The following is a 12,042-nucleotide window of genomic DNA, read 5'->3' as shown; positions in this document are numbered from 1 at the left end:
GGGTGTGTGCAGATGCATTTGCATGTAAAGAACTAATTTGGGCTTGCAGGTGGGTCACTTTGTTTATCCTGACCCCTTTTACTGTGTCCCATGCAGGGTGCAAGTGGTGGCATGCTGCTTCCTGCAGCCTGGAGTAGCAGGGAGCTGCTGCAGCCCCTTCCTGCCTGGGGGCTCAGTATTTCACTGCTGCCTCTCCTGCTCTCCCTGCAGTCATCTCCCACCTGGGGGAGCGCAGGTGTTGCCTCTGTCTTGCTTTCCTGGGGTGATTGCTGCTGCTGCTGCTGCCTCTGAACCATTCAGTCTCCTGCCTGTGCAGTCTCCTGAAGGACTCCAACTCCATGTGCACCTCCCTGGGCAAATCACCCAGCCCTGAGCTGCCATCGTCTCGCAGCTCAGCCGTGAAGGAGCAGCAGCGTACAGTGAGTCCACTTGCTTAGGGAAGGACATGGGATGGGGAGGAGCAGCTGGGTTGTACCCAGCCCCAGCATCCTTCCTGTCATATCTGCCAGCTATCTTCTGCTGTTCCTGGCCTCTGTGGCCCAGCTGGAGGAAAAAAACCCAGACTTGCTCTCTTTGTGCAAAGCTCTGTGTGATTTAAAGCAAAAGTTGGGCGTAAGTATCCTGCAGAGGAGAAAACTGTATAGTAGGGGAGGTGAGGCTGGGTAACCTGGCAGGTGGTGGTGGTTAGTTCTCCTTGAACAGTGATTTTCAGTGTGCCCATCTCTTTGGGATCTGTTTGAGTGACAGATTCATAATAAGCAGCTAAAAGCAGCTGTGATTATAGTCCTGTCTGAGTGCACCATTGCTCCAGGACCTTGGCATCTCTCTGTGTTAATCAGTGTTAAGAGGAGTGCTTTCAAAATGTAATCCTTTCCTGAGTTTCAACCTTCAACCCTCTGCTAAACTCTAAGCGTAAGGCTCTGCTAAACTCAAGCGTTGCCCTCACATTGGGCTGAAACACAACTGAGGCAGACACAAAGCTCTGCTCAAAGTGGAATTGCTTAAAATAAAGTCAATAATATCTAGAATACCTTGCATTCCTCTCTAATGCATGAAAAAGCCTTAGTACTTGGTGTGACCTGTCTCCACATGCTGCTTATTTGGGTTTGTTTTCTTACCCTCAGTGGCAAGGGCTACCCAATACAGTGATTAACTGAACTATTCTGGAGGTTAAGTCTGTCCAAGAGAGACTTGCACTACCCCCTATTCCTCCTGCAGGACTTGGGATTATGGTGTGTGAGAGAGTATTTCCAAATGCTTCAAAGAGATGAGTTCAGCCCATGGGAATGAGATGCTCATAGCAGTGTCACTTAGCTGTGTTTAGGGAGATGATGAAGCTAAGTTAATTGTTGCATTCTTCTGAATATTAAAAGCTAGCCAAAGCCAGGGAGCCCACCCTGTACTCTGAGATACTCACGGTGAAGTAATGTTCCTTTGCTGTTGCTGGAACTACTCAAAAACGTCTATTACAGTGCTTGAGACTGGGAGCTGTTTGTGCAACTCTCATTAAATTGACATGTAGCTTGTTATTGTGGGAATAAATCTGGTTCCTATAGTAACTAGTTGCTTGTGACTGGTGGGGCTGTAGAACAAGTCTGTTTCAATAATTGCACACCTTCCTGATGAGGCATCATTTATGTGCATTATGCAGTGTTCTATCAGCATCAGCTCTCCTGTCAGGAGCTGCTAAGGGAACGCTGCTGTATTTTATGAAGGGGAAAACAGCCATGGAAAGGTGAAAATAGAATTTTTCAAATCTCTGTTATTAGCTGAGACCCCAAGGACAGCTTTTAGGTGGGATTTCGACTAGACCCTCTACCAGGCACGCAGGTTTGGGATTGTGCAAGTCACCCATAGCTGCAAAGTGAGTCAGGGCCAGAGCAGGACCCCAGCTTCAGGGGGCCCAGTTAACCCCACAACTGATCCATGACACCACGTTTTCTCTGTTGCTTCACCTATAGATTAAACGGGCTGAAATATATGTGCTCTCGTATATTATTAAAACTGACAAATACAGCCAGTGTGTTTTAAATCTTGGCATCAAATTATCGCCCGTGTTTCAAAATGGAGTACCGTGTTTCTGACTGATTGAGTTGTGGCACAAGGCACTGGCAGCTACTTGCTACTTTATAATTGCTCCAGTCCTGCGATGAATTCCAGCTTTTGAGGAACCCCGCGGGACCTGCACAGATCAGGGCCAACTTGTTCTGATCTGGTTGAACAGGCTCATAATGATTGCTACCTGGGATTAAACGAAATGGGTACTTAGTGAGATGCAATTCCCTTTCTTTGTCATGGATAACTTTAATCAGTGTTTTGGGAACACCAGGGGAATCTGTAAGCGTGCTAAGCTCTACGGCTGTTGGTACCACGGTCCCAGACCTCCAAAGGTTCCCGCTGGCAGCAGCAACGACACGGCTGAGTTCATTCTGCCGCCTTCTCTGTCAATCAGTTGGAGTCTTGCTGTGTTAGAGACAGAAATGGGGGAAGAGGGAGGAAGAATTTGTCAAGATAAAAGTGCAAATCATGGGAGAATTAATTAGTTTAAACTTTATAAACTTCCTTAAACTCTCCAGGCCCTGAGCTTAAGGTTTTAAGATTGATCTGTGGAAGAGATGCAGCGAGAAGCTGTAGATATCGCTGGTGCTTGCACAGAGCTGAGCCCTGTTGCAAGTAAGTCTGGGTGGTCTCGGCAGACATAAGCCACACGTGTGCGCTGTGTGTGCAGCTGGCCCTTCGCATCCATCCCATCAACAAAGCAGAAGTGGAGGAGGGAGCTGCCCTCGTTGCCTGCAGAGCAGGTGAGCTGGGGGGGAATTGTGCCTGGGCTGCAGGAGAGCCCCCGCCACGGGGACCGGGGAGTCTGCCAGGTACCACGTGGACCACCACGAGACTCTGGCTCTTCTCGTTGACGTGCAAACGCTTGCTTTCAAATCCTGCAAGACTCCTGGCCTTGCTGTGACACAGCAGGCACGCAGCTTCCCGTGCAAATGCCACTTCTTTTCTCCAGTTCTGCATCTTTCACCTCTTGCTCCTCTTTTTAAGAGGCAGGGATTGCAGGAGGTCCCCACTTACGTTTTCTACAGTGCCACATCTGTTTACATATTTTATTGTGCCCTTGTTATTTACTTTCTTTTCCAATGTAAATCCCATTATTTTCTGTCGTGCTTCAGCTGATCTTTCTCTGAACGCTTTCTGAATGCACGCTAGTTCTGTAGTATATCTTGTGTCTTGTCTCCACGCAATAGTCAAATGATAGCAGCCCTCAGAAGCAAAGAGAGCATGAATCTCTCTTTCCTCTTTATGGGTTGTCTTACAAATGCAATTTTTGTTTAGCACTTTACTGGTGAAACATCCTTTTTTTTTTTTTTTCTTTTTCTTTTTTTTAAAAGCAGCCATTGACCTCACAAGGGTATCAGCTTTATTTTTATACAGCTTATTCAGACTTGCATCATCTGCCCTGAGATCTATTTTCTCTAATGGAAATCTGGGAAGGAAATGTGCATTACATTAGTCTGAGTAACTTCTACCTATGAGAATGCGTTTCTCTTATTAATGCAAATAACCGTAATTATGAAAGCAAATTAATTGACTGGGCAGCTGAAGTACTTAGATTTCTTAGTGTATTTTGATTTACATCATGTTCCCTGCTATTTTTACTCCCAGCCTAACTCATTTAGAGCTGCTTCTGTCTGCTTATTAATCCTAACCCAAAATTGACTCTGTTAGTGTCTTGTTATGTTTTAATGCTTCCGTGCAATAGCAGCAGATGTATGCTTTTAGAATACTGCTAGTTAGACAAGGTGTTAGCCCCAGATTGGAAGAGAAGGACTCTTTTGGATGCGTGGATACACTGCAAGCAAAATTTGGATGTTACAAGGACTCAGTAAAAGGGGCCTGAAAGCGTTACAGACAGAATTCCTAAAGGAAAGATGCTGACCTCATTCTCCAGGCTCTGCTCTTGGCTGTCACACTTGCATGTGCACATCGTTACGTGCCAGCCCATCTTTTGCAGGCAGATGCCACTGCCGAGGATAAACCAGGAGTTCCCTTAGGACTTTGTTCTTGTGTTGCTTCAGGTTTTAAGGCCTGAGCTGGACCAGTGAAAAGTAAAGAATTAAAAAAAAAAAAGTCATTGTGGTCATTGAAAACTTGCAGATCAAAACTAGAGATACTCATTAGAGGCTTGGAATTTAGCAGGAAATGCAAAAGAAAAAGAAAAAACTAAGTCTTGACATTTCCTGAACACCCATGGGCACTTGTCCTAGATACCTGTCTCTCTCCCCTGCCTGGCACACCAATGCAGTTCTTCTGTAGGTCAAGCGGTGGTTTATCTATGCTCTAGTTGCTTATCTAATGATCTGTTTACCTGAGAGAGAGTGAAAGCTGCTCTGGAGTAGGAGGCACAGGGTTCTCTGTCCCTTCCCTTGAAGCTTGAGCATTTCCTTATGAGCCGTTTCAGTGGAGGAGAAAGAATACCATTCTCCACAGTAATTATATATGCTGATAATTATGTACTAAATAGATCCTAAGGGACTGAAAAGAAACAGAACCAGTTCTGTAACCTGCTGCAACTCCTCTCCCACCTTTGTTTTTTCCCTTAATAAAAGCCAGAAATGGAATGAAGTTTCTGTCCTTGAGCAATGCAGATATTTCTATCAGTTCTTCTGCAGAAAAGGCTTTGGAAGATGCCTTTGGGCACTTTTGCTCCCCAGAAACTTAACTATTTTCTTTCACAGCTCCTCTGTCTGAATCTTGGCCGAACATTGAGGTAAGAGGTCCCGTCGCCCTCCTGCTTGCATAGGGGTTGGTTGGGTGTCGTGTCCATGCAACCACCGCTATTGCCCAATGCCAGCGACTGTTTCACTGCACAACGGACCTTCAAAGCATTTTGCAGCAGCTACCAGTTCTCCAAATTACGGAAGTTGTGACATTGGTTGCAAAACAAAGCTTGTCGGCCTCTGCATTGTGCACATAAGTGTGTTTTCCACACAAAGCCGTAGCGCAATGTTCCTTTGGCCAAGAAATGCGATGGTGATAGTGCTGTAAGAAATCCCAACAGGCTGTTAACCAAACCCAGACATAACGGTTCTTCTTCTGACTTTATTTTATAACAGAGGGTGGTCCTGATGGATCCAAGTGAAAATCCAGATGACATCTTGCAAGCTAACAGATCCAAAAAAACCCATTTGTATTTGACATGGGTTTTGATCACAGAGCAACCCAGGTAACATCCTTTTTTTTTTTTTTTAACCAAAAGGCTTAACATTAGAATTGTTTTCCTTGCTTAGATTAATGTTTTTGGCAGGGTAGTAGAACTGCACATCCCAGAGGCCACATGTCACCCAGATAAAAGGCGACGGTGCTGAAGGTGAGAGGACTGTGAGGGTTTTCCTTTTGTCAGAGAAGCGGGGAGACGTGCAGTATTCAGTCTGCCTCTCCCTCCCTCAACACAGGGAGGGACGCACCTGAGCAGAGATGAAGAGCTTTGTCTCCCAAGGTCTCCGGTGAATGGGATCATTGTCACGTTCCTTGGCTCTATTGCTCACACGCTTCTTCCCTGTGCCTCTTTTGTTTTACAGGCTCATGAAGGGAGGTCTAGTGCCCTTTCTGAGCTGCGTCTTGCAGACAGAGGTAAGGTGCAGTATGAGGATTTCATCAGCACCTGCGTTTTGCGATCACCGTGATGTGACTGCAGCCTTGCTTCTCACAAGCAATTAGTTGTCTGTGTTCTCTTTCACTGAAACTTCACTGTAGCACCCTTGTATGCTACCTAGGACATTTTTGGAGGCCCAGTGGCACTTCTCAATAAAGCATAAGGTCAGGGAGAGAATTTACTCCCTTCTTCAGCAGACACAAAGAAAAAACAAAGCATTCCATGTTCAGAGTCCAAGAAAATAATCAAATTTAAGGACATTTATTTTAGTAAGCTCCTGCATCTTGCCTGCCTTTAGAAAATTCAATAAATCTCTGCTTTTCTGCTCCTTCTGATGATGTGTCAAAATTCAAATAGTTCACAAATTGTTCCAAAGCCCAGGAAATTTGTAAAACATAGTGAGAAAATCATGGGGAATGCAATTAGGTATAGATTGTTTGGACAGCTGTTATGCCTGACCATAAGTTTATGCTTTTTTTGACTGAATTAGGGGGAAGTATATGTGTCTACAACCAAAAGCCTGATAGGAGGAGTCATTTCTGGCTACAATGCAACCATTTTTGCATACGATCCAACAGGTAAAGCAGTCCCTGTAGCTGTCCTGCTCCAGATGAATAAAATGTATCTGTACAAACCAGAAATGAACTATAATGCCAATTCATTGCTTACTGTTGAGGACAAGCTGAAGCATTAAAATACTATTCTCATCAGGAAGTGTGGATCTTCCTTTAATGCTAAAGTAACAGCAAAGCTGCCCTGTTTGAGATGTCACTTAATTGGGGTGGAATCCAGTGGAGACAAATCTTTGCGTTAAAAGGGAGGAGGAGATGAGGGTGTCTGTGCAATGCTGGAGACTGCTCTCAGGAGAATAGATACAGCTGTAGAAAGCACCTATAGCCTACAGACTATGAAAATACATTTCTACCCTAGCTCTGAACACCTAGGTGGGCAGTTAACCTACCTATCTGCCCATCTGCAAGTCCTCTTCCTACCCATTTTGGATGGCACACGCCGCGTCTTTCCTGCAGCAGTGTCATCGTGGGGTGAGAAACTGGAGTAACTGGAGGAAGTTAGGGGATAAAGGACAGAAATCAGTAGGAAACCAGGCTTTATTTGTTGTGGAAACTTGCTCACATGGAAGTTGGTCTTTGCTGCCGTTCTTTGTATCTTTAACAAGAGCAGGAAAAAACTACATAATGCTAGGGATGGACTGTGAACCGGGGATTTACATTCGCACTCTTAATCACCTCCTTAAGGCCCTTGAAGCTACCACCGAGGAGATGGATTACAGAGTCTCCATGTCCTACCCAGAGGTGAAGTGCCTGTGTTGCCCTGGATCCAGGGTCTGTGGGAATTCAGCAAGCCCCTGGGAGCAGGCGTAATGGGAAGTGGGGTGTCCAAGTCTGTCCATCCTGTGGCACTCCCCTTGGGTTGTACAGCTCCGATCTTCCCTTCCACCCCAAAGAAATACAGGATCAACTCAACCCTCTTTGCAGATCTAAGGACCCAATGCTAGTCTCACACCAACCCCTTGTTTCTTACCCTCAGATCTATAACAAAGTGATCCGTGACCTCCTGAACCCATCCTCGGGGTTCTTAGACCTGAGAGAGAATCCCAGAGGCAGCATCCAGACAGCAGGAATTATGGAAGTCTCCAGTACAAATGCTCAGGACGTACCTTGGGCTACAGCCCACGGTGAGGGGAAAGGGAGGGGGTTTGTGCTTTCATGCATCAATGCTTTAAAATTTCTTGATGCTTTCCTATTGCCTGTGCCTTACTCAATAGCAAGGACCTTTTGTAGCAGGACCGTGGTGGAACTGGATTAAAGTGATGAATTGTATGGAAAGGGCTGATTATGGAGCCATGTGAGAGGTAGAATCCAGGCTAAAATCCCCAGCTAACCTGCTAGCTCTGCTTCCCCAGGGTGCATGCTGCTTTCCTGGAAGGACAAGAGTGCTTTGATTGGTGTTGACACGTGTCAACAAACCATTTGGAGAGGGAGAAGAAATAACGAAACCCCCTTGCGCTACACTGACGTGCACTTCTACATGTGCCTTGGACCTGAGATAAACCGGCCTCCCAGGAAAACAGCCCAAACCCAGCAAACCCGCGCTTCCAAGGTCACAAGCCAAAGGGGGAGGTCGGGGGAAAATCAACAGCGAAACCCCTGCTAGCATGAGCGGGACCAGAGTTTGCCCGTGCCCCGGGTGAGGGGTTCAGTCTGCGGGGAACGCCATGCTATGGCTCGGGCAGAGCTGTACATCTCTGCGTGCTTTTCTGCATCATTTAGATCACACAGCTGTTAATGAAAGGAAACAAGCAACGCATCCAGAAACCCACTGCTGCCAACAAGACGTCCTCCCGCTCGCACGCAGTGCTGCAGGTGACGGTGACACAGAAAAGCCGAAGGAAGGCGATGAGCGAGGAAGTGCGAGTTGGAAAGCTTAGCATGGTTGACTTGGCAGGGTCGGAGAGAGCAGCCCGGGTACGGCTGGAGCTCGGCAGCTTTTGGTGAGAGCCCGGTGGATTCGCTGGCCTGCTGTGCAGGTCTGCGTGCCTGTCCTCATCCCTGGGGAAACCAGCACTGTGTGTTTCTCTGTTGCTTTAGAGCAGTACTTTGTACCTGAGACAGCCTGAAAATAAATACAAAGTTTGATGATATTGGTAATATCTTTTATTAGACCAACTAGGATAATTAGAAAAATGTAAACCGGTTTTTGGTGCAGCCTTTTCTCAGGTCTGAAAAAGCAGCAGCGAATTTCACATCTAAAGAGAAGCTGAGGTCCGTTAGGCAGAGATCGGCTGGGCTGTCGGAGAGAAAGCTGGTACCAGTGGAATAGTGGGATGCCGGTGGGTGGAAAATAAAGCAGCTGGCTCTTATGGGATGGAGGAAACGTTGGAGCTCAGGGAGACAATCTGAGGGAGAGGGATTTTACACACCCAGTATTTCTACTGGGAACAGGAATTGTGGAGTGATGTAGTTATGCATCTTAATTTCTGAAATAATCTTTAGAAGATAATTAATAGCTATCTTTTAAGAACCAAGAGGTCAGAGCTGGGTCATCTTTTCCAAGAAAGGTACTCCTACCAGCACCTCTGTGCCTCAGCGTGGGGTTTAACCCTGCACTTTCAGGTTGGTTTTGCAGGAGGCATTGCTTTGACATCCAAACCTTGACCCCAGTGATGCCACGCATCTTCCCCAGGCGCAGAGCCACCGTTCTGAAACGTGCGCTTTGTCTGTCTGTCCCCCCTCCCTCCCTGCCCTCTCAACAGACTCAGAACCGGGGCAAGAGGATGAAGGAAGGAGCCCACATCAACCGCTCGCTGCTGGCTTTGGGCAACTGCATCAACGCTCTGAGTGAGAAGGCGGGGAGCCGGGCCCAGTTTGTCAATTTTCGAGACAGCAAACTCACGCGCCTGCTGAAGGTACTTGTGCACTGCAGGTCAGCAAGGAGCTTGGTGTGTCTGTTGCTGGTATCACTGCTCAAATCAGACGGGGCTTGAGAGCTGATCCTTGAGTATCTCTGTGCATTGTCTTTATCCAGCTTGGAACGCTCCTCCAGGATCTTGCATGAGCTTTGCGATGCAATCAGGGCTTGACTCGGATAGTGCTGTCTCTATAATAAACATGTTGCCTTGTCATCTGTGCTGTTAAGGCAGGACCTCCTACAGGGTTAAGGAAATCCTACAGATTTGGGTTGTACGTGCCTAAGCTCGCAGGTGATAAGTGATTTTATTTTTCTTTTTTAATGAACTTACTGCCTTTGAATGTTTCATCCCTGTTATAAGATTTGGCTGAAATTGGCCAATAAATCTGGATGTTGTTGGGGCAGGAGGAAGAGAGACTGAGAGTGACTATGTGCTGTCATAAGTCATCTCTCCCTTAGGAAATCAGAAAGGTTGCAGACAGGGTCTTTGCTACACACCAGTATTTTATGGATCCTTTACAACTTCATTTCTGAACCTCACCTCAAGCCTTGGTGCTGAGCTACCGCTGTCGCTGCCTGATAGATGTGTTTTCTAGAGGATGGTGGGGAGGAGAAGGGATGGAGAAAAAGGCAGGCTTCTGTTGTGAGCAGCACTGAGAAGCTGCCAGCATATCTGTGGATATTGCGACTTTCTTGCAAAAAATCTTCTTTTGTAGAAAGTTATTTACTTACTGATTTTGCTGTTGATGAAGAGAGGGCCTAATGAATGGTGTTCTACCCGCACTTCCTTCACTCCTAATTGGGATTCTCCACCAGAACCTCAATGAACCGCAGGGGTACCCAGCCACGGTGGTTACCACTGAGCAGCAAGCCCCTGTCGTGTCCATACTAACCACATCAACGTTGCATCCCTCTAGGACTCATTAGGGGGCAACAGCAGGACTGTTATGATTGCACATATCAGCCCAGCCACTACCTCCTTTGAAGAATCTCGAATGACCTTGATCTATGCCTATCGAGCAAAAACCATTAAGACACAGGTAAATGAGTGAACAACTCACAAGGAGGTGGGGGTTAGAGATTAAAATCTTGCAAAGGGGAAAATGGAAGATGTAGTGGATGAAGAGAGAACGAACTTCAGGAGAGGGCAGTGCAGGATGGTGTAGGGGCTCAGTGCAAGCGATAGAAGAAAAGCAGATGAAGGGGACAGTGGAAAGCAAATTTTGTGGGTCGTGGATGAGAAGAGGGATATGAGGGTCAAAACAAGGGAGCAGAATAATGGAAAGGCAGAGGATGATGTGTTTGGTATGGACCTGGGTGCAGAACATAAGGAATGATGGTCAGAAGATGACTTATTGGGAGGACAACATATGGGGAATGTCCCAGTGGGGATGCTGGTCCTGGAAGAGGAACTGAGGGGCTGCAGAAAGGAGGAATAAAATGGAGACGCTTGTGAGGTGAAGGAAGATGAACAGTGATCTACAACAGGGTTTTCACTCTTTGTGGATCTCTGTGTTTTCCCTGTGGACACAGGGTCCCTGGCTTTTCTCTGTTACCTTTTGGGAATTTCCCAGAATTAGGGAAAACCACTAATTTACAGTTTCCCCACCAATGAGGGAAAATTCTTCCCCGTCACAGGATTCAGTGCCCCTCCAACTGGAAGCATAGCTTTGTTTGCAGCCATTGTACCAATAACGGACCATGGAACAAATGCTCATGGATTCTGGCTCACCAGGTAAAATGTAACCTGCGGAATGTCTCCTACCACATCGACCAATACACCAGCATCATCACGGACCTCTGCAAGGCGATCAAGTGTCTGAAGGCGAGGGTTGAAAACCAGGAGAAGGAGAAAAGTGCAGTCAGCTCCGACCTCAGGGATCTGCAAGGTAGAGCCAGGAGCAAGAACTGTTCTGGGGTATCTGGAGGGAAGAGAGCAGGGAGAGGAGCTGTGTGGACAGGTTGTGGTAGCGCTTGGTGGGCCTCCATGCAGACGTAGCTGGGGGAAGTTGATTCAGCAATGCTCGTAGAGAAGCAGAGCGGAGAACACAGTCTGATGGCCACTGGAGGCAGGCAGGGGAGCTGAAGTTGGTTTTCTGCGTAAGCCTGTCTCTGATGTACTGTGTGACTCTGGAAAACACATTCAACCTTCTCAGCATCTTCCCCAACATTAAAATGTGTTAAATTTCATAAACCTGCCCTTGAAAAGAGCTTTGACATCAAGTGGTGTGGGAAGTCCTGACTCTCACAGAGAGGTGACTGAGTTTGTAGCCTGCGTCATCGCAGGCTCTGAGGCTGTGTCAGGACACAGAGCTCTGTTGTATGGTTCGTTGCACTTAATTAAAAAATATAAAATATGGAGGGAGGCAGGGTGAAGCTTTTAAAACACTGATTGTTCTGCCCTGGGGATTGTTCCTTCTGTCAGTGAATCTGGCAAGGAATGAAATAAAATAAAAATAGTCAAGTTCTCTGACAGACAAGACATGAGGTATAATAGGCCTCTGCTACCGATACCCAAGGTCATTTCTAGATGACAAGCACAGAAAACCGATACCTTTTTCTTTTTGGCGGGTGGAAAGGTGGAAGAGATGTCCCTGCAATGCAGTATCCTCTTAATACTCATAAAAGCAGTTATCAATGAGACCTATTATTGCTAATAATACAATCATAAAGATATATCAGATTTCTTAAGCACATGATTAACTTCAACAGACTGCAGAATAAAGCGGAGTCCTATAAACGAACACCTTGTAACATGTGGCCCGAGTGGCTTGGTCCCAGAGTAGTTTTGTGGGGACTTGGCAGAAGTTCATCTGGCCTAACGTCAGATCAGAAATGTCTTTGGCAGAAGTTCACCTGGCCTAACGTCACGTCAGAAACGTCAGAGAGGCACCAAGGCTCTGAGGCACACAGTGGCCGAGTAATGAACACCTTGCGGTGGGCACAGCTGATGGGGG

At 46.7% G+C, this 12,042-nt stretch overlaps 1 protein-coding gene across 1 annotated transcript in view; it reads left to right on the top strand.

Moving 5' to 3' along the window:
* LOC142415843 (kinesin-like protein KIF19) overlaps nt 1–12,042 on the top strand; it is a 14,772-nt gene extending 2,730 nt beyond the window's left edge. The window contains 15 exon segments of the mRNA XM_075514662.1: nt 211–235; nt 317–419; nt 1,962–2,069; nt 2,729–2,804; nt 5,113–5,181; nt 5,184–5,227; nt 6,147–6,234; nt 6,368–6,370; nt 6,836–6,969; nt 7,205–7,330; nt 7,948–8,142; nt 8,931–9,083; nt 10,003–10,125; nt 10,821–10,974; nt 11,919–12,042. Of these exon segments, the coding sequence (XP_075370777.1) occupies nt 211–235; nt 317–419; nt 1,962–2,069; nt 2,729–2,804; nt 5,113–5,181; nt 5,184–5,227; nt 6,147–6,234; nt 6,368–6,370; nt 6,836–6,969; nt 7,205–7,330; nt 7,948–8,142; nt 8,931–9,083; nt 10,003–10,125; nt 10,821–10,974; nt 11,919–11,950 (1,433 nt within the window). The 3' untranslated portion in view covers nt 11,951–12,042.

This window comes from Mycteria americana, chromosome 12 (genome assembly GCF_035582795.1).
Source record: "Mycteria americana isolate JAX WOST 10 ecotype Jacksonville Zoo and Gardens chromosome 12, USCA_MyAme_1.0, whole genome shotgun sequence".
Taxonomy (NCBI): Eukaryota; Metazoa; Chordata; class Aves; order Ciconiiformes; family Ciconiidae; genus Mycteria; species Mycteria americana.
Note: the sequence above shows the minus strand (reverse complement) of the source record. Positions and strands in the feature narration are given on the sequence as shown.